The following is a 25,935-nucleotide window of genomic DNA, read 5'->3' on the forward strand; positions in this document are numbered from 1 at the left end:
GCCAGCCGAGCATCACAAAGAATTCTGCTACACCCTGACACTGGCATTGTACCACAGAGCCAATCCCGCTGAAGTGATGCAGCCAGGCAGCATTCCTGTTCAACACAATGTCTAGCTTGCATCTTTTTTCCATGTGTGGGAATGTCGACGAAACAGCAATTATTAATATCAGATTCCATCAGTCCAGTCCAATATGTTAAATATGCCATCGACCCTAACAATGTTCAAAGAGTGCACATACATTTTACAAAGACACTGTGCTTCATCACATTTCTCAAATACAATTCAATTAGAAGTGAATTAAGCCCTTTTTATGATTCTGTTTCCATAATCTAATACTGAAGAAAAATCATGTTTTCCATATTAAATCAGCTTTGGATTCTGTTTATTTCTCCTGCGAACACAAATCAACTACCTTTTTCTTCTAGTACAGTCTCCAATAAGTCCAACAAGTTACTTTTTTAAATATTGAAGTGCCATGACCTGCATACAACATGCCCTGTACATAAACCATCAGATGCATTAAAAAGGACTCAGAGTCAGAACCAATGCATTGCAGCACAAAAATGAATCAAAGGGATCTTCAATATCAGAGTGTCCTAGTGCCCTCTAGAGGTGATCATCTGCACTCACAAAACCTGTGCTGTTTTTTTATTTATATTTTATATTTAATTTTTATTTTATTCCAAGAAATTAAAGGGATAGCTCCCCTAATAGTTAATATTTCCTACTCAAAAAATAAAATTCTATCATTGTTTACTTGTGCTCATGTTGTTTTCAACTTGTACGACTTTCTTTCTTTAGATCATAAAAAAAGGTTACAGTTTGGTTACAAACATTCTTAAAAATATATTTTGGTACACATTTTGGACATGAAGGTTGAGTAGATGATGAAAAAGGAAATGGTTTTGTTTGTTTACCATTTTTCCATCATATAGCATGTACTGAGTGCATCTACTGTGTTTAAATATCTTAATTATGAAAAACTGACATTTGAAATATAAAGTATTCAATCCAAACAATATTTCCCAGGTAAGATATAAATTAAGAGTTTAAATAAGCATTATTTAAGTCAATGCTGAGTAATTGTATGACTGCATGCTATTAGGAAATCTTTCATGACTGTATTAGTTTTATGAGATTGTAAGATATAAAGTCCTACTTGAAGCGCTGCGTGGTCTATTGTCTGAAAGCTCAGAGATGGCTCCTGTGGTGACGGTCTTCTTTATGCGGGAGACTGCAGCCACTGAACCCAGAACAGGTTTAGCCAGAGCATCATCACTGCTCGCTCTTTTTATCTATGCACAAAAACATTAGCACTGTCATTGAATCTGCTGAGAATCTAATTTCTGATTAAATATAATAAGTAATACTTTTTGAAATCAAATGACAATTTGAGTATTGTGACTTTTAATCCATGGCTGTAATCTCAGAGGCCATCTATGAAATTATCTTCTAGCATCATTCGTGCATTTATAATGTATAGTCATCTAGGAAAATGATTTATATTTATTATATAGTACCTACTTCCGACCAGCAAAGGCAATGCAATGACAACCTCTTTAGATCAGAATAAATGACATTATTCTGGACTCAAAACAGAGAATTTTGCCAAAAGGTGACAAAGTTTGCAATTCTGCCAAATATTTGTAAATATGCCAAATATTGATGAGGAATATATTGTAATTGTAAGTGGCCCCTATGTACAGTACATTTGTACATCTTTGGGCAACACATCTTGCCGTTATTTATTTTTTTCCACCACTTTTATTCTGCATTCTGTGTTTTTTTTTTGTCAGTGTCCCATCACTTCTGCCACTCATCCATTCCACTTGTTTATAAGATTAGTGTTACAGCTCACCTTGCTGAGTCGGAGATCAGAGGCAATGGTGCTGGACGATCTAGAGGTCTTCATCCCAATGTTACTGGAGTATGAGATTTGGGAGCTGTTGGCAGACAGCTTGGCACGCTCCGGGGCTCCCATCCTGGGCAGTGCTGCCTTGGCGGTGCCCCCTTTCAACATGGTCTTTTCAGTTCACAACTCTCACTACTTGTTCTGCAGACAAAGCAACAAGAGGAAGCAGAGGTTCAGAGTTAGATGGCTGAGTTCAGATTGTAGCACAGGAAATAGTTTAATCCTGATGGGATTGCAGAATACAAACACTTTAAACAATTTAAATTAATCAAACTCAGAACCATTGTTCATTATAACACACAAATTCTATGAATTCTTGCATGTTTGTTTAATAAATATTTTGGCTTGGTTGGTTATAAAGCAGTAATCTTTTAATAAGAGTGTACCCAACCCAGACCAGACAAAAACTGAAAAAAAAAAAAACTTATATCTTAGGGGTGTGCATTGATTTGGATTTGTAATTAATGGAACTTTTTATAAGAGTGATTTCAAGTTGGTATTAAAATTTCACAGTACTGTCTGGATGAGACCATGGATTACTTATTTCCAGGATTCAATGTAGTGCTAATTAAATCATTCAGAATTCAGCAAATTTTCAATCCAGAAAAAGTGAAGAAAAAAAAAAGCAGCAAAGAAATCTGCAAGAAATACCCTTCCAGGAAAATGCAGGATCCTTCAAGATATCTTAATGCAAGTGAAAGCGGGGCAATTTAAGGAGAGAGATAAGGAAGAGATAGAGAAAGTGAAAGAAACACAACCTAAAGATAATTCTGAAGAAGGTTCCTGTGACTAAACATGTCCCATTATTAATTATTCTAGTTATTAAGCACCCGTATCAGAGACCCAACATCCTGAATGCAGAGCAGGTTTCACCCTAGAAGATCTCTTAAACCGTTCATGCATTCTCAGAGTGTCTCTTTCATTAAGTGTCTCAAAGTGAATGCAGGAAATATCAGTGAACAAAGCAGAGGTAATGTGAGAGGAGTGGACAGGTGGCCATTGACTGAAGGAGACATGAGTGCTCTTCAAAACAGAGGGTGAGGGAGGTAATGTATTTTGTAGAGAGCTGAGCCTTTACCCTTGTGGGTTGCTCTCACTGATTTGAATCATAGTGGGGTGCAAATGTACACAGGCCCAACCATTAACAACGTCCCAAGGGATATGTAATGATAAAAATATGAACAGCAAAACCTTACCCATAAGAAACGTTTCAGTTTCTCTACCTTCCGCTCTTTCTGTTCTTGTCTTCCCATTCAAAAACAGCAATAAATAGGCTAATATTCAAGTATAACTTTGACTATTCGTCTCACTGTAGGGTATACTGAAGGTTACTATAATGACCTCTGACTAGGGATGTCAAATTTCGATTATTTCCATGATCGATCGTCGTTTAAATTAACGATCAATTAATCGATTAATCGTTAACCATAATACTGCAAAATGCGTCTATTGCAGGCACGCAGTCAGCGGTATGACATGATGTGCAAAAGCCACACACACACACACACACACACACACAAAACGCTTTCTCACTTGAATTAAAGAGGTTTTAGTCTGAATAAAATGCTAGTAGCAGGATTATAAAATGAATAGATGCGATTATGATCATTTGATAAAATGAAGAGAGCGCGCCATACTTTTGAGGTCATTTTACTTTGTTGACAGTTTCCAATCCTGCACGGAGAACGCTGAACGCGCCTCTTTAAATGGTTTTGTGGTGCTCGTTGTTGTATTTTAAAGCACAATTGCAATGTTTTCAACTGACATTATTGTATAGAATTATCCGAAATGTGGAGCTCGTGTGACTGCGCTGCACATTAAGTGAACTACATCGGCGCTGCTGCACCAAAACACAGTTGCTCACATTAATTTGATCCTGCTGGATTCTGTCCTAGAAAATGTCAGATTTTTAAAAATCCGGCATACAGCGCATTAGATCGTGACAGTGCATGCGTGCACACGAGGATGAGCGAGCGCGGCTTTGGCTAGATTTATTTGGAGGTTATTGCTCATGTCTCATTCGGCACAAATCGAAATGTTTCCATATTCTCAATGTATTTGAATGTTAAACTATTATTTATAATGTAAACTAGGCTTGTACTTAACACGCATTCGCATATAGACGGAAAAGATGATCCTCTTCATATGAGCAAAAACGTCCTTGGAACAGCAGAGAGGACCGGTATACTACGGTCTATTTAAACTGACCAGTGTAACCTTTTAATGTTTAGTTGACATTTTATTTTGATAATGAACAGACTGCGATGTAACTTTGAATCGCTAGAATATACGTGTGCAGCAGGCTCCGGGCGATTGAAACAGCGGAGACATTAAAAAATATATATATTTTCCGCAAAAGTGTTTACTTTCATTTGTGCACACTCACAATAAAAACAGAAGATTTGTGCTCTTGTAAAATAAAGCAAACAAACAGAATGCGTGGTCATCCTTTTTTTTTTTTTTTGTGAACTTATGGTGCGCCCACACTTCTGTTTTAAATCCGTTAATCTTAATTAGCCTATTTAAGTCGGATATAATTCGCATAGCCTATTTAAAAAAAAAAAAAAGGTTTATTTTATTATCTTTCGCTTTTAATAACTGTTTTCGCATCTCTTACTGTGGTAAACATGGGAAGGGAAATTAAAGATTTCATGAATTAAGAATTCGTTCGATTTATTAATTTGTTCCCTTATTTCACTTAAATCATGGGTTATTTAGGGAACAAAATTAATGAAACATGGACAATTGCCACATTAATAATTCGTAGGAATGAATTAACAAGTTGTAGGAATGAATAGACTACCTGTCCTGTCACTGTGTCCCGCAGCCATGCAAAGCGCACGATATAAAACAGTTATCTGATGAAATGATTAGTAACTACATTTCTATTGCATTTAATGTTGAAGAACTTTTATGTTGTTTCTATTTTAATGTACTTTAAAGTTTAAATCACATTAAAAGCTTAATTTGTACATTGTGAATGAATGATGATGCTTTTATATATCGTCACCGTCACTCACAGCCGCTCGCACGTGTTGAGTGCGCATGAGCCGCACGCAGCCCAACATTGAATCGGTTAACCGACCATCGATAGCCTTAATCGATTGCATCTCTTATCGACAATTAATCGATCATCGATTAATCGTTGACATCCCTACCTCTGACTAATAAAATGGATCTCTGATTCCTCATATGTTAAGATTGGAATACCACTACAAGAATTTATCATGGGGGTGTTGATTACAAGTTCAGACTGTGACCCCTGTAAGGAAGTGGTTCTCAGCTGGTGGGCTCCCAATCAAAAAAAAAAAAGGGTCTCAGTTCAAAAAAATATCAAGTTGGTTTATCATTTAAAAATTTTCAGGACACATATTTAAAATTAGATTAATTATTATTAAAAGATAATACTACTACTAATTCTACCACCATACTAACAATATACAATGCACTATGGATTGATGAGCTGCTGGGTTCATGTTAATCACGTTGTCTGTGTTCGGTCAAACTGATTTTCTGAAATCAAAACCGGGTTGATAATAGATGAGCGCCAGCCAATGAAATTGCCATTTGTGCATTAGCTCCGGCCACTACTGGAGAAACCAGCTTTTTCTAATTCTGCTTGTTCGAAAAAGCTGAATAATTCTAAATAAACTCCATTATTTTGACAGGAAAATACAACAAAGAATATAGTTTACATGTAGCGTGTCGATTCAGCGTGGTAAGACTCTCGCTCTCTCTCTCGGTGCATGTGTGATAAACAGCGCTAACAGCAAAGCTACGGCGAGTCTTGCGCCTTCACAAAGAGTTCACAGTTCGGCAAATACAGATGCGCTGTGCATCCATTGAGATGAATTGAAAAGTACGGATCGCTTGATGGAGAGAGAACTCTGAATTGCTCAGTCAGTGTTCAGTGAGTGAAAATGTGCTAATCTTATAATAGCCTTGGACACACACACTAGCGAGTAGAATCTAAGAATTTATTAGCCAATGGCTAATAATAGATATAATTTAGTTGCCCAAAGTAAAATTAAGTCACATATGCGAATGATTTACTCGCAATGTAGAGAGTTGTTTTGACGGGTTGCCGTAAATACCTTTAAATTGACACTGGTTTTATTCAAATGAAACAGTAAAATGCTTGTGAAGTGACTCAGAACAGTTCTGGTGAGGTTGTTTATGTATTTATGTCCTCATTGAGATGGCAGATGCTGAAATTACTGCAAGTGTCACACGCTTCAGTCTATGTAGTGAACTAACCATTCATTCATTCACACAGAGACACGCAGAACATGCAGGATTCATATTTCAACCAACTTTTGCGGCTTAACATTTACAGATACTGGTCCATATGGAGATTTGATTTGATTAATTTATGCTAACTTTGACAAATTTCGTGACTGTCCATATTAAAATGTAAGTTTAATTTGATTGGAATGATTGGATTTTGAGATTCTGTCCACGTTTTCTGCTCCTGGAAATCATAGCGCTGAATGCATCAAGAACCGGGTTGACCGGGTATTCGTTTCAGCTCTAGTAAACATGGTGTCAGTCCACTGGTATAGTGTAAGTCCATTGGACTACTTGAGATGGATTGACCCCAACAGGAGCAGGAATAAAAAAAAATCCTGAAAAAGAAACAGTCCAATTCAACCACATATCAAACTACACACTGACAGGCACACTGACTGCTGCTAGTGAGAAGGCAGCAAATATACGGTGGGCGGGTTTAATTAGAGGAACTCTGCGAATGCTTATCTGATTACAGCACAGCATGCAGACTGTTTAAAGGAATGGTCAATGATGGAAGTACCCAACAGTCCCCTCTGAAGATCACACAACAAACAGAGAACACACAAAGATACTGTGATACAAACCTTTAGACTGACAAATGTAAAACCATTATTTTAGATAATTACTTAACATATGCTGAACTTTGTATTGAAGTGTTAAACCCATGATAATCTATATCGCAATAGGTTGGAAAAAACATTGCATAATCAGCCACCTTAAAATAGAGCATCTAACCGCAATTTCTTCAGGTCCAAATGTTATTATTGGATTAGTTATGTATATTTGTATGTATATTTTACTTTTGGATATTTGCATCTCTTTGAAGTGCAGCCAAAATTTCAGTCTTATGGACTGAAGGGAATTTAACATTTATCCTTGCTCTTAATAGCCTACAAAAAACTACATCAGCAGTCTGCAGGACAGGACAGGATAGCACGATTCGCTCTAATAGCTTTCAAATAGACCATGACATTGTCACAGAACATGTACTGTTATCTGTAGATAACCTTCAGTTTGCCTATGAAAAACAGGTCAGTTGCTCATAAAACCGTCCCATATAAAGTGACCCAAATTTAAATCCACCATCCCAAAAGCAAGAACGCAAAACCTAAACTTTTCAAAGCAGGGCTTAAAAAATGAACCTAGTGGGTGTCATACATTTAATACCCTTCGCCACTATTTTTAATCTTTTCAAATAAGGAACAAAGTAAACTATTCTGTAGGAATGCACCGAATGTAATGCAGCAAAAACATCTGCAATGTGAAAGCATTTAAAACTGTCTGAGGAAGACGCAAAAATCATTACAAGTACAAAGCACCGACATCGAGAGACTGCTTAGAAGGGCTGGTCTGAATACCATATTTTAAGCTTTAAAGCTTCGATGGTAATCAACATCAAATATTTCAAGCTTCGGAGAGAGGGGGCTGAACCTATTCTTCTCTCTAATAAAGGCAGGAATCTCTTGTGTGTCTGTCTTTTTGCATTTATATTATGTCGAGAACCATTCATCCTAATGACTTCATGTCTGGTGGGTGTGTTGCTGCAGATCCAAGGTAGTGTAGTGTCACATTTCTGTGCATTATGGACACACTAACCGTACCTGACAGTCCTTAGAACCGTTCTGACCAATAGTAAAAAAAATGGCTTATATTAGGGCTGTGCGATTAATCGAAATCGAAATAAAATCGCGATTTGAGTGTGCGCGATTTCTAAATCGCTTTATAGCACGATTTTCCGCGGCCCTGAGCTCCTGCAGTATGTTATCTGAACCAATCAGGATGCAGCGCACCTGAGTGAAGTGCGAGAGCAGAGCACTGAGAGCAGACTGGGCATATGCCTAACTCCAGGTTCACACACTGTCTGTGATGCGCAGCCTTTTTGTTTTTTTGAGCCATGTTAACGGATCAGAACGTTCACACTGCACGGAGTAAAAAGATGAGAAAAGAAAAGGTTATAAATAGAAAGGTGCGAAAAGATTTAATATCTTGCCCGTGAGCGCACAGAGAGTTGTTAGTGCACAGGACACAGGTTGAATGAGAGGAGACACGTTGTAAGTCAGCATGTATCTGAGCCTTATACAGTCTATGATCTGAGCACGCGCATCTGGTTTTGATAACAGAGCAAAGGAAATCTGCGTGCAAGTCAGTGATGCGCGGGTTGATCCAAAATGAGCGGGTGTCTGCGGTTACGAGTCATCCAAAAATATTTTTTATGATATTCGGCTCGCTGTCGGTCGGATCCTTTGAAATAAAAATGCCAATTAAACCTTTGTCATTTATATAGTAGGCATTGACCCGCACATCACTGGTGCGAGTGGAAAGATTCGCGCTCGCGCATTATTTTAATGTGCTTTCGGGTTACAATAATGCACTCTCGTTGCTGCTTCTGAACCGCTTACACATAAATTACTGTATACGCACTGCAGAAGGAGTACGTGACCCTTGGGCAATGAATATTTTGGGCAAAACATATAACACCTGAGGTACCGCTACAGTGATCTCTATGACCAATGCATGGAGAAGAAAAAGAAAAAAAAGAAAAAAGATCCCTGAACATGGTTTTATTTTATTTTCTTTTTTCTTTTTTTCCATATGTCTAGACATTTTGTTTAACATCTTTACTTAGTGATTATTTTGACTTATGTCTGTTCTAGAGACATTTGATAAAGCTCTCATTGGTTTTCTTTTGGAAATATGTTTAAAAATGATACTGAATGCATTTATGAAAAAAATCGTGATTAAAATCGAAATCGCAAAATTGATAAAAAAAATTGTGATAGGTTTTTTTTGTCCATATTGCACAGCCCTAGCTTATATTCAAGTGCGAATAAAGACCATTTCACGGGGGATGCCAGGTGTTAAAAAAAAGAAAAGATTATTTGAATATCAAAATTGAAAATCGAATGCCATCCCACAAACAAATTTTAGAATAATCGATTATTCTGGTCAAGCCCTACTGCTTAATGTCTCCGATGAGAACAAGTGGTTGATGCTGTTTACTGTGATGACTAAAATTGCAAAATGGCCGCGAATGATTAAGCATGTATACAAACAGCACCTCACAAGCTCGCAGTGATACGTGCAACAAACATCTTCTAAAATGTTTTCTGCCAAAATAAAAACTCCATCAACATTCATAAATGTTATTATTGTAATTTTACTGTTTTTCTGTAAAATAAAATAAAAAGGCAATAATAAATAGAGATGCACCGATCGATCAGCCAGGGATTGGAATCGGCCAGTTTTCCTGTCACTTCTTTCTGATTTCGAGCCAATCTATTTTATTCCCAGCATGGCACAGGCAATAACGTCACATCAACGACATTCATTTCTGTAGTATTATTTCTGTAGTTATATTTTGGGGATGGAAAAACATTAATCGTGATACAGCCTAGGTGTGAGCAATATCTTGATATATTGTTTATATAATTCTGATTCCGCCACTTTGCCCGTTTGTCTTCTCTGTGCTGTGCTCGCCCCCGCTTCTTTGATTTTGTTCCCCCTCCCCTCGCGTTTTGTGTCACTGAACATGGCGTCATCCGCGACCAGCCCGGAGGCTACAGAACTACTCTAAAAATAAAAGGACAACAGGCTCCATTATATGGACATACCTCGTTTTAAGGTGTCGAACGAACAGCAGGCAGATGTCGACTGTCTATGATTTCCGTGATGCAGAAAATGCGCGTGGAATGTTAACGTGGAATGTTAACGTGGAATGTCACGGAATTTGTCAAATGTTGAATGAATTAATCAAAAGTAGGCCATTGCACTCACATCAAATTGTGATATGGACTGATATCTGTAAATATTAGGCTGGAATAGTCTATTTAAATATGAATCCTGCATGTTCTGTGTGTCTGTGTTAATGAATGGTGCAGAACCATGTCTTCACACTAGGGCTGGGATAAATGATTATTTAAAATGATTAATCCAGCAATTATTTTTTGATGCATCAATTAATCTAACGATTAATTTTTTTAGACCGATTCGATTTCGATTATCTCCCCATTAATTGACTACTAACAATTTATACATGTTGATTTACATATCTGAATGAAAAAAACATGAATTCCTTAACATTGCAATATATGTTTATTGCTCTTAAAATTACAAAATAAAAGACTGACTAAGAATGCATTACTTTGCACTTGTACAGAGATAGCATTCAATAAAACCTTGAAGCCTTGAAAACACATAGCTTACTGAAACAAGCTTACTGAACACATAGGGCCTAGCTTAATGAAAAAAAGTTATTCTTTCAGATGAAAATAACAACAACTTGATGTCTAGCATTCAATAAAAAAGGTCACCCAAAATACTTGTTTAGAGCAATTGAAAGAATACAGTAACCAATGTAAACTTGAGGGCTTTAAGCTAATACAGAGAATGCTTTTCCAAAATAAAAAAATACAAATAAAATTAACAGTGGGAGTCAGCAGCCTGTCATGGAGAAAAAAATATCTCTGAATGCTCCAAGTGAAACTTTGGCGTTCCACCCTTTTTCTATCGTGTCTAATGATTTTGGTTAATATGCACGAGGGAGAGAGAGAGAGAGAGAGAGAGAGAGAGAGAAAGACAGTGCTCGTGTAGTTTGAAGACTGTGAGTGCGCGAGCGTGCGTGAAACTTTGGTGTTTCGCCCTTTTTCTATCGTGTTTAATGATTTTGATTAATATGCAGAAGGGAGAGAGAGAGCAAGAAGAGCTCGTGTAGTTTGAAGACTGTGAGTGCGCGCACAGCCGGGGCTTTGACAGCCGCCAAAAAAAAGATCAAAGCAGAAAAACCCCTTAATTGGTCATATAACGTTGGACAGAATGTTGATCCGGCCATCGCGTATATTCAGCACACATAAGGTAAACGTTTTGCTAACGTTTCTTAGAGAAATAAAAACAGGTCGACAAATCGATGCGCATATTTTGCGTCAACGTATTTTTCAAATCTGCGGTGACCAAAGTGTGGCAGTAATGAGCCACCGGAGGTTTTACTCAGCCAGTACAGCAGGAGAAGTAGCGAATAGCCAATAGCTGGCCTCGTTTTATATCACGTGCTTCCCGAACAGCCTCTCTGCAGCATTCAGTGGGATGTGGGAGAATTTACTTTGAGCCTTCAAAACAGAAGGCTGAACAGAAGGCTGTTTTGAAGGCTCAAAGTAAAGTACTCCCACATCCCACTGAATGCTGCAGAGACGCTGTTTGGAAAGCACGTGACATAAAACAAGGCCAGCTATTGGCTATTCGCTACTTCTCCTGCTGTACTGGCTGAGTAAAACCTCCGGTGGTTCATTACTGCCACACTTTGGTCACTGCAGATTTGAAATATGCACGAAATGAGCCGCTTACGGCAAATAAAAGTTATTTAGCAACTAATCGATGACTAAATTAGTTGAAAACGAATTTAATAATTGATTTTAATCTATTAAATCGATTCGTTGTTTCAGCTCTAGTTGTGAGATAGTCTTCTGTGTCACCGCGTCCCAAACGACTCAAAATAATGAACCACAAAGTTAACAGAAGAATGCACTCCATTCTGCTGAGCGAGACACTTCCTGTTTCTCACTTATTAAGTCTTGATTACGAGCTAGATGCATTTCAATTATTTGTTATTTTTTTGAAGGAATAAAATGTCAGGCTTCTGTCAATTTTAAGATAAAATAAAAACAATAAATGTTTTTTACGCTCTTTAATCTGTAGTGAGATATTGGCCTCCTTTCATGCGCCATGTGAATCAATTATATTTTCCTTTTTAATATTTGCAGCATGAAAATAATAACGAATAAATAAATATGAGTGCATGTAAAAAAACTGAATAATTGAATACAAATGAGTTTCTCATGAAATAAATCAATTTGTGTTTAAAAAAAAACTTCAGTAAGCCTATTGCTGTTTTTCGTTTTAAACGTGAAGAATGACAAGTTTTTTTTTTTTTACTTTTTTAAATAAGTTTTTTTGGTGGAGTACAGGTGTAATATATTTACAATGTAATATGATTTCACTTTCGTAATTGTGACTTAATTCCTAAAATATTATGATGCTAATCTTTTTATTATTATTATTATTATTTAATTTTTTTGAGAAGGATAAACACCGAACACCGGACAGAACACCGGCCCGGAGCGTGAATTGCAGTCTGAGTACAGGCCAGCGAGGAAAGGGAGACCGTGCCAGAGGGTACCACCAATAACTAGAACTGTGGACATGCAAATTTTTTTTATATATATAAAATATGTAATAGGTTATTGTTATAAATACAGACTTTAAAATTTATGTTCAAATTAGTGCCGTCATTCAGGCTGTTCACAATATGTTTTAGCGCGCAGCCTACTGCGTTTTATGATATTCTGTTTTAGCACGTAATGTGTTTTAAGCTTAATTTTCATGTCTGAATTAATCTGTTCTAATCTTAATCTGTAAACCTTTTAAAAAAATGATATGAATGTTCATGCTCATTTTAAAAAATAGAAATGTCATAGGCTCCTAGAGCCTTGTGAGCAGTTGATAATAGACGGACTGTTATGTTAATAATGTCCATCTTTCGGTTGTTATATTAATGTGTTTCATCAATCATACAACCATCAACTGGCTTGGGTTAGGATAGACTATTCTCGAATATAGTAAACAGTTTGTTATCATACAGATTGAGAGCCTGAATAGTCTCTCTCCCTCTCTCTTTTTATGGGTGTGTTTATGCGTGTGTGAGTGCGTGGGTTTATGTGCGGGAGGGGGGCGATTATCGACTACTAACACCCAGCGATTATCGATTATTACTTTTGCTTGAAATTCACATCCCTACTATCATTATGCTAAATGCAAAATTTAGGGAGAGTTACACAATGTTTTTATTCTCACAGATGAATTCCTCCTACTTGCAATGTAAGGATGGTAATGCAATATAACTAACTTCCTGTTAGTGAGCTACTAAGGAAGAGAGAGAGGAAGCAAATAATGTCTCAAGATTTCTTATTTCAGCTGTTAATGACGCATGGACTCAAGCCACAATACAAAATAGCTAACTGTTAATTTCAGAAACATCTACATGGTCCTTCCTTTTTGATAAAAAAAATAAAACTTTTTTGGCTAAAGAAAAAAAATGGACAAGAAAAAAACATTTTCTTTTCAGATGAAGGTGAGGAAGACCCAAATCCTTCTGGTTTCAGTAGTGTGTGCTACATGTTATCGCTGTGAAAGACCAGTCATGTTTAGGCAGAATCAGTTCAAGAGGATGTAGAAACTAAATATCAGGCAGCTTCATCACATCCTCTCAATGTTTTTCTGGCCTCAGCTAGAGTCTTAAAATAAATCAACAGCATTTCAACAAAAGAGGACATGAAAAACTAGCACAACAGTTCAAATTAGTTCCTTAAATGCAACATGTGAAGGCATGAAACTAATAACAGGGAACTTGAGGTATCCCAACTTAAAAGGAAAATAGTTTGCGCAAGTAATTGGCAACTGCTCTATCAAACATAACCACATACACAAACCCACCCACAAATATGTAAGGGCTCCCATTATATCTCAGGTACCAGTAGCTACATTACTTCTACTATGTTGTCAGCAAAACACAGACATTCACAGGGAAAAGATGGTTGAGAGGGGGAAAATAGAGAAGGGGAAGAGATTCAAGAGATGTCAAGAAGATTAAAGATACTAGAAAAAGTCTCCATGCGGCCATTAACAGTGTTTTTAAACAGCCACAGTACAGCATAAGCCCGACTGGTATATCACTTACTTACAGACTGAAGTCTATTAAAAGTGTGATCACAATTCCCAGAGTCCCAGCTAAATCACAATAAGCAGCTTTCAGCATCTATGATGCTATTGTTGTTCCCCATGTGTAAGTGACTACTGTCTGTACCCACAGTCATTATGCTGTGTTGTAACCTGCTGATTACTAGGGCTGTCACTTTTAGTTCGAAAATCGGTTGCACAATCGATCGGACCAACCAAAAAAAGTTTCGAAAATGAAAATAGGGAATCGATTTTAACCAAATATTTACACTATTAATTTTAAAACAATTAAAAAATATAGATGTAACAAAACTCACAAGCAGAAAAAGAAAATAAAGAATTCCGAAATTGCAGTATACCTTGCGAAAGCTAGACAGAAAATACCAGCAATTTTACGTGCTTATAAGACCCAGTGACGTCGAAAGCGAGCTCTCTGCGTTCACACCAAACGCGAATAGAGCGTCTGGCGCGAATGATTTCAATGTTAAGTCAATGTAAAGACGCGTTTACGCGTGTCTGAATGTCTCACGGCGTGGTAGACACAAATTCGCCTCATTCACACATCTAGTTACAGGAGATTTTGAGTTATGAAAAGGACCATTACAAGCTGACAGCGACCGGCTTTTGTGGTGGAAATTGGCATTAATACCCCCACCTTGCGCAGCTGTACCTGAGTGTCCCTGGGAACTCAGTGCAGTCGGAGCGCGTCTTCTTTTTGAACAGTTGTTTGAGATGGATTGAATCATTATTTAAAATAATCTTAGAGATTTTTGAATTGCCTAAATCATAAATGCAGCCGGGTTGAAGCCTGCAGTGATGTTTGCATCCATCCCCTCTGCATTTATCTTTTTTTCGAAAATGTTGCACTCCTGTTGCTGTGTCATTCTGAACGAAACTTCATGCCAATAAATAAGAAATATTACTGACTTGTGCGTTTCCAGCGCTCGCTTTACGTTCGTCCGTTATTTGATGTTGAAAAAAAAAACCTCTTTTTTTTTAGACATGGAAAATCGATTTTTAAATCGATTCAATGAACACTTATGTCTTAAAAATCGAAAATGATTTTTTCACAAAAGTGACAGCCCTACTGATAACCCCTTTTACAGGATCTAATGAATGTAAATAGCCACTGTAAATAAAAAATTTAACTACAGTAAGTGATCTGTTGTTTAAAGGTGCAATAGGAGAGCTTGGAAAATGCTAACATTAGCCTGATAGCACTGAAAGCGAACGTTCCACCCTCCCTGCAATCGCCGTCCAAAGTCACACCCCTGAACGCATTTATGCTCACACACCAGAATACCAGAGACAACCTTACTACAATAGGATACATCAGCGATTCCCAAGAAAGAGAAAACATTTTCCCCGAGAAAACTTTAAAAGTACCAGATACAATACAATACCAGGAAAGAAGACCGTGTTGTTGATGTTTGTCTGGCATTCTAGCTCTGTCTGCAAAGCATGAGTGAATGCGCTAATGACGTATTCTGTCTGCACGAACAGGGTGCGCAGAGGTATGCAGATACATCTCTCTCTCGCGCGCGCACACTCTCTCACGCTCTATCACATTGTGGGTGTTTTTGATTTACAGAACCTTTTGTGCCATTTTTTAAGTTTGGACTAAAAGAAAACTTGCACTTCACCTTTTGACAGGCATTTTGTTTTCTTAGTTAGATATCATGAATGATGTATAATTATAGGATTGTCAAACAATATATTTACTATCGCAATAATTGCTGTATATGTGATATCGTATCATGAGCCATGTATCGTGATTTGTATCGTATCGTGAGGTACCCTGCAATTCTCACTCAAATACTACAAATAAAGTTTTTACATGCTTTATGTGGCAAGGTCTTCAGGCTAACTAAGAGTGGAAGAACTAAAATGTGAGCACTGTTGTTTTTGGAATATCCAGGCCTGAAGTTTGGACAACCTGACAGTGCTCCTCTATGTGAGTGTCACCAGAAGTCTGCCATGACAAGGCTTGCTTCATTTTTACACTTTTTTTGTGGTTGTCCACTCATAAGCCATGACTAATACCAAGACTACAGAGCAAAAGGGCAGAGACAGCAATAAGGGTGGAAGAAAAGAAAGAGAAGCAGGGACTTTCAAACTGCATTAAAGGCTGTCTTTGTGTCCTTGTTTTAGTTTCAAAGTAAAAAGGCAGCAGTTTGCGGTTATTAGTGGCCACGTCTTCTGAGAATTTGCTAATGAGCAAGACATTTAAAGAGAGCTTTATGAGCAGCCAAATCCTGTTTACACCCAAGAAAAAGATTTCAAACATGATAAAGGATCACACAAGGAAAAGAACCCGGCTTTTAAATGGTGTCAGACAGGCCACAGCATGATATAGTGGCATTGACTTCTAAACAGCCTCCATAAGGTGGACAGAAAGTAAAGTAAGGAGAGTTGGGGAAAATTGCTCTGATCAGCCAAGCTCAAGCCATGCTAAAGTATAAATCAAGAAAGACATATGGCTGAGATCACTGTAGGGAAACCAAATGTGTAGAATTCTCACAACTAGGCTTAATCATCTTATGGGTGAGATATTTTTCATATTTGATTGAATTTGAATGCAATATTTTGCCACAATAATTTTTTTTTACATCAAGGAATTGTGGTTTTAAGGAAAAAATACTAGAGAACATTAAAATTATGGACATTGACTATACACCAGTAATAATTAAAAAAATATCTGACTGCATGACAGGGCACCTGATTAAGAGCTTTTCGAAGGACCATAACATACAGTTAGGTCCACAGGAACAATTTTTATTGTTTTAACTACTGACCAAAACATATTTAAAGGGGTTCTGAAAAACGACATGTACTGTGATTGGTTAGCTGGGCCAGTGTGTGTTGTGATTGGCAATACTATACACCTGGTCGGGAAATGTCATGCCCCTTACCATAACCGCCTGTAAGCTTCAAAATTAGGGCTGGGTATCGATTCAGATGTCCCGATTCAATTAGATTCAATTTCAATTCACAAGCTCTTGATTCAATTCTCAAAAAAGTCCAACTATAATGTTAGCGTTTAACTTACTCTAAATATATCTGCAGTGTTTCCCACATAATGGCTGCGTAACTATGGCAGGGGGGCGCGTGTAGTCAATGACTAGAAGTTATGTACAGCGTGCCTCGAAAAAACAACAACTGTTACGTTATTAACGTATATGTAACTGTTAAGTTAAATATATCATATATTTTTTGTGACAAGTACACATTTCCGTTGTCAACACTTAGGGCCCTATCTTGCACCCAGCGCAATTGACTTTGTACACCGACGCATGTGTCATTCCTATTTTGCACCTGCGCAAAGTGCACATTTCCCTCCACAGAAGCACATTGCTAAACTAGTGAATGAACTTGCGCTCCCTGGGCGGTTCAGTGCAAAAAAGGAGGCGTGTTCCGGCGCAAACAATCCCTGGTGCTAATTTGCTGTTCCATTAAACAATTGCGCCACTGACCAGAAAAAACCTAGTCTAAAGTCAGTGGCACGTTGCGCGTTGTTCATTATGCTATTTTAAGGGCGCATGCTTGACCATAATGTATAGCGTGCACAACGCGCATACACTTTGCTCATGTAATCTACACAGATGCAACAGTTATTTTTGCAAATCATAAATTGTTACACTAAAAAAATATTAACACATGAGATGACGGAAATCAATGTGGTGTGCCACGAAGATGTGAAAAAATAGGCATAAAGTGTGCCTGGTAAATCCGCCATAATAATAGCAATCCATAATGGAACTTGCGCACCTGCTTTTAAATGGAATGTTGGATGACGCTCTGATTGGTTTATTTCACGTTACGCCCAAACCACACCTATGAATAATGAAGCTACTTCAGACCAACCCATTTTAGATTTGCGCCGGGCGCAAGAGCCATTTATCCCGCCGGGAAAATAGCAACAGCGCAGAGACCCGCCCACAAACTTACTTGCGCTTCGCGCTTTGACACTTGCGTTTCAGATCGTTAAAATAGGGCCCTTAGTATCAGATACCTTAAAGGGACAGTTCACCCAAAACTGAAAATTCTATCATCGTTTACTCACCCCCAAGTTGTTCCAAACCTGTATGAGTTTCTTTGTTCTGTTGAACACAAAGGAAACTATCCCTTTAAAGACGTTGCTATTGCTAAATTGCTATGCCATTGTTACACTTTCTATGCTATGACTGCTCCACAGACTTCTTGTTTCAAATTTTGCTCACACACATACACACAAACCTGGACCTGGAGATGCACACACATACACACTCAAACTCACAAACTTACTGACACACTCAAACACAGGCTCACACACTCAAACATTCAAAAAGACTCACAGACACACAGACTCAGACACACACAGGCTCACACACACACACACCAAACTGGACCTGGAGGTGGACACACACAGACTCTGACACACACACACACACAAAAACCTGGAGATTGAGGTGGACAAAAACCAACACACACCAACCTGAACCTGGACATAATAATAATATAATGTCTAGTCTGGTGGCTGTGATATATATAAACCTACCAAAGTCCGTTGCCATGATTTTTGGAATGACTGATCGCGAGAGGAAAAAAATGACATTTTAGTCGCATAACATCGGTTAATGGAAACGCCGTCATTTCGCAATAGTTGCTTATCGATATTTAGAAAAACACAAAAGTTTTGCGCAAATCTGTTATGGAAACACAACAGCGCTTAACATAGACTAACTTCTCAGAGTTATATTGAGCAACAGTGTTCATTACTAACCATTCAACTCCGGATTGATTCTGGAATCTTCGCTGGGGGAATAAGCATTAAGCACCGGCAACAATCCATCCTCTAACTAACGCATGCTCATGTTTTGATTCAGATCGTGTTCGAAGAGGAGGGGCTAGTTGCGTGTGCCTCCGTTGTCAGTTTGTGAGAGGGAGGGAGCAAGCAGCGTGCAGCTCTACAATAAAATACAATAGTACCCATATTAAATAGTTTTTAAATCTGAATATATATATAAATATTTCTCTATATTTCTTATTTTTGCCTATGTAGGAGATCCTTGTTTATTATTATTATAATTCTAATGATGACATGAGTAATGATACATGGTGATATTATTAATACACATAATCCCTTCTAGAAAATGGTTTATACAGCCCACATACATAGAACAGGCAGATATTTTGCTATTGAATGTTGTCTAAGTGTAGTTTATAGGAAATGGGTCTAATATCCAGTTTATTTTCAAAATCAAAATATCGGCTTATAAATCGGCTCTTTTCGAGTTAATATTGGCATCGGCCCCCAAAAATCCATATCGGTCGGGCTCTAATCGTAAACTCGTATTTACCATAGTAAAATAATTTTCTTTGCCTCTTTATTTTTGTATACTGTTAAAACTTCAACCACATTGGTTGAAAATGAAAAAAGGTTGAAGCTGTACTTATATTTTTTTGTAAAGTTATCCAAAGGATTCATTAGCTAATCAAAACAAAAAACATTAGATTAATTATTTATTGTAATAAAAAAAATTATGGCTAGATTAGTCGACAGAAAAAATAATCGTTAGTTGCAGCTCTATTACAGACTAAATAAAGTTGAAAAGTAACAAAGCATAATCTGACCCCTTGAAGTCACAGTTATATAATGAATATATGGACAAGGCTTGGAACAATGATGATCAAAATAATTGAAATCATCTGTGAAACATTGGTGGAGCACGGTGATGGCATAAGCTATAAGGCTTTCAGTGGCACTGGGTTACTGTTGTTTAGTAGAGATGCACCGATCAACCGGCCAGGGAGCGGAATTAGCCGGTTTCCCACATGATCGGCCTTGACCGGTGACTGGCCAGTCAGTCTGCCGATTCTGAGCCAGTCTGTTTGACATCATACTTACGGACACTGATAATGTATTTATGTGGCATCAGATGAGGCAGACGAGTGTGTAAGAGCGACTCGAGCAGAAATCAAAATAAATGAGCACAACAGCACAATAGTCCTGCAACGTCGCGTCGACGTCATCGATTACGTCGACTACAAAAATACGCCGACGTGCGTGAAATGCTTCGACGCGTCACACTGTTTGTTTAAATCTCGCGTAATGGCATACTGGGAATGGAGAACGTTGCATTCTATCACAAAAACAGATACAACTGTTATCAAAATTATGGGAATACTTTAAACAGATGACAAATAAAATGGTCCTCTGTTCCCTTTGCAAAACCGATATGGTGTACCACGGCAGCACAACTGCGATGCGAGAGCACCTCAGAGGAAAACATCTTGGCGCTCTCCAGTGTTACGGTTTAACTGGTTACCGTGTTATCTGGTGACCAACTTCCTGGTTCAGGTCTGATATTCTTGCGCTTGCGGCATTCTGAAAAGTTGATATGTTTTTAACTCGATGCGCTGCGGACGCACCTAGAAAAAAACGAGCACGTCGCACTGCGTGTGTGTAGCGACCACATGCACGTTGCGACCGCGTCGCTTCCATTATGAGCGCGCATACCGCGCGCCTACATTGGAAATAACGAACTTGAGTGCACAAAAGACGTGATATGTGAAAGGCCCCTTAAATGACAGCGCGCTGCGAGACAACAGTCACAAACCACCGAGCTACCCCGAATCAGCTCCAGATCTCTGGAAACCATGCTAAACCATAGCAGAACCCTGACTATATTTTATGGTTTGTGATGCTAAAGAACATTTCATGACGTCTCAAACAACTGTACATTTATGGCTTCTGTGGTTTAATTATAAACGCTATCATAAGCTCATATTTACCATAGTAAAATAATTTTCTATGCCTGTTGATTATTTTATATTGTAAAAACTTCAACCACATAGGTTGAAAATGAATAAAGGTTGAAATATTATATTAGAAGTTGTACTTCTATATTTTTTGTAAAGTTATCCAAAGGATTCATTAGCTAATTAAAAAAAGAACATTAGATTAATTATTTATTGTAATAAAAATAATCGTTAGTTGCAGCTCTACAGCACAAACAGAAAGTAATAGATGCATACTGCCGTAGTAAAAAAAAAAATGTGTACACAATATCGGAATCAGTTATTGGCAGCTCATACTTGCAAAAAAAAAAAAAAAAAGAAATCGGCCAAGAATCGGTGCATCTCTAGTGTTTAGTGATGATATGACAGAGGACAGAAGCAGCCAGAAGAATTCTGAAGTGTATAGGGCTATACTCTCTGCCCAGATTCAGTCAAGTGGAGTAAAGTTGATTGGGTGGCACTTTATAGTACAAATGGATGATGACCCAAAACATACAGCAAAAGCAACCCAGGAGTTTTTGAAGGTAACAAAATGGAATATTCTGCAATGGTTAAGTCAATCTCCTGTTCTCAATCTGACTGAGCATGCATTTCATTTGCTGAAGATAAAGCAAAAAACAGAAAGACCCACAAACAAACAACAACTGAATTCAGCTGTAGTAAAGGCCTGGCAAACATCACAAAGGAGGAAACCCAGTCTCTGGTGATGTCCACGAGTTCCAGACTTATGGAAGTCAAAAAAAAGTTCACAATAAAACCTAATTTGGTCACTTTCTGTGATTCTCCATGGCATATCTGAAGATGTATGCAAGCAAAAAATAATTAATGAATAAGGGGCCGTTCACATATAGCGCCTAAAAACGCGTGGAAAACGCTAGGCGCGCCGATTTCTCCTTCTTTCCAAAGCGCTCGGTCAGAAGCACTCCTGAGGCGTCTGCCGTTGCTAAAAAAGAACATTTTCCTTGATGTGAGTAGTACGGATACAGCCGCCGTCACCAACGATGAAGAGGATGCAATGCCCACTCGTCGGAAAAGGCTGAGCCAGTTCTTCAGCGATGATTACAGAGAGTCCAGCCGAGACGAGTGGGAACAGTTCTTGCTGGAGCCATGTATTCTACCAGATGAGGATCCCATTCAGTTGAGAAACGAAAACACGAAGCGCTTCACAAAACTTATTCGCTTAGCAGACTGTTATTTGTGAGTCCCGACAACGTATGTGCCCTCAGAGCGCGTTTTCTCCGCGGCCGGCCTTATTGTTAACAGACTAAGGAGCCGCCCGATCATGTTTACATGCCCGTGTTTCTTAACAAGAACATGTAAAACAATAGAAAAAAAAGCAAAAAAGATTTGCTGACAGTTTCAAAGTTTCAAAGTAAAGTGTAGGCTACGTTCTACAATAGCCTAATTGCTGCAGGCTGCTTTACGTTTTTTTTGTTCACTTTTTTTTTTTAATTGCTTTTAATCAGTACTTTTGTTTGTTTGCACACATTGTTAAAGGTTTTCAGCTACAAAACATGACGTGTAATGTTCAAGCTTATTGTGTATAAGCTTGTTAAAAAATGATGGAAACATTAAATGTTGCTGAAAAATAACGTCTGTCTCATTAAACTTAATTTAAATAAAGGAATATTCAAATATTTGTTTTTTGTGAGCTCAAATATTCGAATGTGATATTTGCGGAAAATGCCCATCCCTAGTTTAAGGCAAGTTTGTACAATATTTGCCTGAATATTTCATGTATCTCTTCTGCAAAGATATTTTAACAAGTAAATTTGTTGATGTGTAGTGCAATCAGAATATAACTTTCTTTAACCAGATGGTTCTGCAAGTTAATAGAAATAAATAGAATGATACATGATTCATGCTATAGTTGCACTTTTAAGCTGACCAGTTAAATCTTAAATCAAAATCGTTACCTCAAATAGGTTGGGAAAAAATATCCATATCGCCCAGCCCTAGATCAAACAGACGAGAACATCAGCTGCAAAGACGTTATAAACTCTGATCCCTTCAGTTATGCTGAACACTGTGCAGTAGACTATGAAAATGTCCTTTTATTGTTTTGTAGGGTTAAATAGGATAAAATGTAATACCAGACTCATTACAAGTCTCAGCTCCTTCCAGTATCACATACAAACACTGTAAATAGATGCAGTGAGCAATAGCATGCTAAAGCAACAGAGTGTAACAGTGTTAATAATGCAGAGGAGTGGGTTAGGCCTACAGCCAACAGACAGTCTCTCTGATATCGCCACCTGTTCTGTGAAGGGAAGAGAAATAGAGACAGAAAGTGAGTTTGTGGGCTGCAGCTGACTGAATTGCTCTATTCTAAATTTGTCCATACAGACGGAATGATCTCAATAAATAAATAACATCTGATTTAGGCCTATGTCTTTTACTGTTGTTTCAAAGGTTTCTATTTACAATGTGCAGTGCACAATTTTTGAAATGATTAAACTCTGTAAACATGCAGACCCATGTTATTTGTGTACATTTGCTGTTTGATATAATTAGAATATATCAGTAATTTATTACGGTAATTTTTTTGGTCATTACTATGCATTATGCATTAATGGTGAGATTTTTGTTTGTAAAAGGGCTGGACTGGCAGGAAAAGAACCTGAGCCTTTTTTGAAGTGCACTATTGTTTCGACTTCCAAAACTATGTCTAACTAAAATGCTCAATGCACAAACTGTCATCAAAGTGAAGCCATGAATGATGACACTGACATCCCATGGTTTTATTTACTCATCCATTTTTTTTAAACCACTGTTTGAATTCCTTCATCAAAGCAATCTATTGTGATCCTTTTCATACAGATGCTGCAAAACTATAGCGTCAAAGGCAAATAAATCAAGTGTAGACTAACCAAACCCAGAGTAAACATTACCCATCCACATTCAATGTCTTTTAGCCAATGAACAGTGAGGCCAACACCTACATACTGGTATACAATAGCTCCCTTTTCAATATTAACATGCTGCAATGCATAAATAGAAGACAGAGGCATGTGTAGCAGGGATATCTATTCATGTCTTTCAAATGACCCAAGACAACAAGGCACCTACGCAATGGGCAGACAAGGGTCTCTATTTATGTACTACTCTATGACATGACTAGTCTACTGAAACACAGAGATTGTGGTTGTGTCCCAATCCACATACCTTCTGGCCAAAATCACATGCATTATTAGAATTACTCTATCTCAAATCATGATTCAATAAAAAAATATGTCAAAGGCACCCAAATGAAATACTATTTTGGTTTACAAGTGTGTATATGTGCTTGTCTTTTCAGCTAATACTGCCAACAACAAGCCCTTGTGCTATGAAGAACAAGCCACTTTAAATGCTTGAGCTTTGTAAAGTCTGGAGGATTCTGATTGGCTCTCAATGTTTTTAACATTTTTGAGTTGTGTCATTTATCGTTCCTCTGTGTTGTTATTGTTATATGTGTGGTGTAGAACGATTATTAAAACTTCAAAGGTATATTAGTTGTCATCCTTAGTGTAAATGGCCCTACGTTTACATAAATACATATCTACTGTATAGTGCACAGTCCTGTACACATACGGTAGGTCACATTTAGTCACTCCAGTCTCAGAAAACTCCCATAAATGTCACATGAATATATGAGATAAATCATCACATATTAACATCCCTTCAACTCAGTTTCACTTCATTGTCAACTGCTACCAAAACCAAAGTGCTTTTCATTTTTATTGCTAATTTGGCATAACCAGTTAAGCACAAGACCTGTTCTGCAAGTCTGGACAACATCTGCATCTCATATGAACAACTGTGGTTTCAGTCCACTTTATTTAGACTCACCTTTAACTGAAGGCTTGCATTCTACTTCAAAACTCTGCATCTGAGAGAGGAAACGTTTTAGTGGTAGCAGGGTACTATTTGACAAACAACATATGTGCCTTGATTTTCTGAGGCCAATAGCTGTATTCCAGCCTAACAGCAGATTAGACAGCAGACACATGCAAAGAACTGCCAATTAGACGTGCGTAACACAGTTAGCGAGAGGCTGTCACCCCATGAGTCCACTTAGAAGAGCTAACAGTACCTTTTACTTTCAGACACCTATAAAATAGTTAGCGGGTGGCCTGAAGCTTAATCTAAATGTGACTAACAAAGAAGGGTAGTACAAAGCTGAGACAGCAAACCACAGACAGACAGAAACACAGAAACCAAAACCGTAAGACCTGATTTCACACAGTATTCAAAGCTCTACTCAAATGTGACACATTTTTTTCATCGAAGTAAGAACACATTAATATTTGATTTAGTATTTAGTGATTTAAAGTATTCAAGTAGTCAAAATAATCAAAGTGCACAACATGTCAAAACTGAATTTAGACAACATTTCAAACGATTCAACCGTTTTATGTGCTGACATTCAAAGTGCTTTCAATGATGCCTGTAATGGTCTTTATCATCTCAGTGATTGACCTCTGCTCCAGATGCACAAATGCACAGAGGATTAGTTGTGTGTCCACATCAGTGAAGTAACATCTGTATAGCGCATGGGAGCAATAAATGTGTGTTGGCTCTAAAGTGCCAAGTCATAAGCTTTGAATTACAAAGCTGGACAGGAAATTATAATTTCCATCCAAATCTTCTCCTATGCACTGCAGTGGGATAGCTATCTCACATTCACTTCTGAACTAGCATGGGTTTATAGAAACACTGCCAAAGAAATTATCAATGATAAAATCTCATTGATAATTAATAAATAAATTACTTCTGTAATGTTTCCTCCTCCCAAGGCAAAAACACCTGTATATCCAGTCAGAGATGAGAAGAGTGCTACAAAGAAGATGCACTTCACCCTGAAGCAGAGTAGCTCTGATAATAACCAAAGCACTTTTATCACTGCTGTCCTTTATACACCACAATCAAGCATGCAGTCTGATTAATTTCTGGTTTTGATCTCGATTTGATTCAATATAGATTTATTTGGATATAAGTCATGTACAGTACGTCATTTTTTCCCATGAAAAAAAAATAATTTTAAATTAATATGAAAAAATTATTCAATTAATTTGCTATTTTATCATTTATTATATTATATTGGATATTCAAACATACATTAAATAATGAAGACATCACTAATAGGTTAAGTAAAAATATAATGAATAAAATATATAATGCATAGTGCGCGGCTGTCAACAGCGCATGCACCAGGTGCATAATAACAGAAGTGGTACTGCTTG

At 37.6% G+C, this 25,935-nt stretch overlaps 1 protein-coding gene across 3 annotated transcripts in view; it reads right to left on the reverse strand.

Moving 5' to 3' along the window:
- The window catches only part of LOC127957415 (cytospin-B), a 130,085-nt gene that overhangs the window by 94,650 nt on the left and 9,500 nt on the right, over positions 1 to 25,935 (reverse strand). For all 3 annotated transcript variants that reach the window (XM_052555946.1, XM_052555947.1, XM_052555949.1), the window contains exons 2-3: positions 1,862 to 2,056; positions 1,163 to 1,298 (exon numbers count right to left, since the gene is read on the reverse strand). In XM_052555946.1, the coding sequence (XP_052411906.1) occupies positions 1,163 to 1,298; positions 1,862 to 2,023 (298 nt within the window). In that variant the 5' untranslated portion in view covers positions 2,024 to 2,056. The remainder of the gene's footprint in view (positions 1 to 1,162; positions 1,299 to 1,861; positions 2,057 to 25,935) is intronic.

This window comes from Carassius gibelio, chromosome B5 (genome assembly GCF_023724105.1).
Source record: "Carassius gibelio isolate Cgi1373 ecotype wild population from Czech Republic chromosome B5, carGib1.2-hapl.c, whole genome shotgun sequence".
NCBI classification, from domain to species: Eukaryota; Metazoa; Chordata; class Actinopteri; order Cypriniformes; family Cyprinidae; genus Carassius; species Carassius gibelio.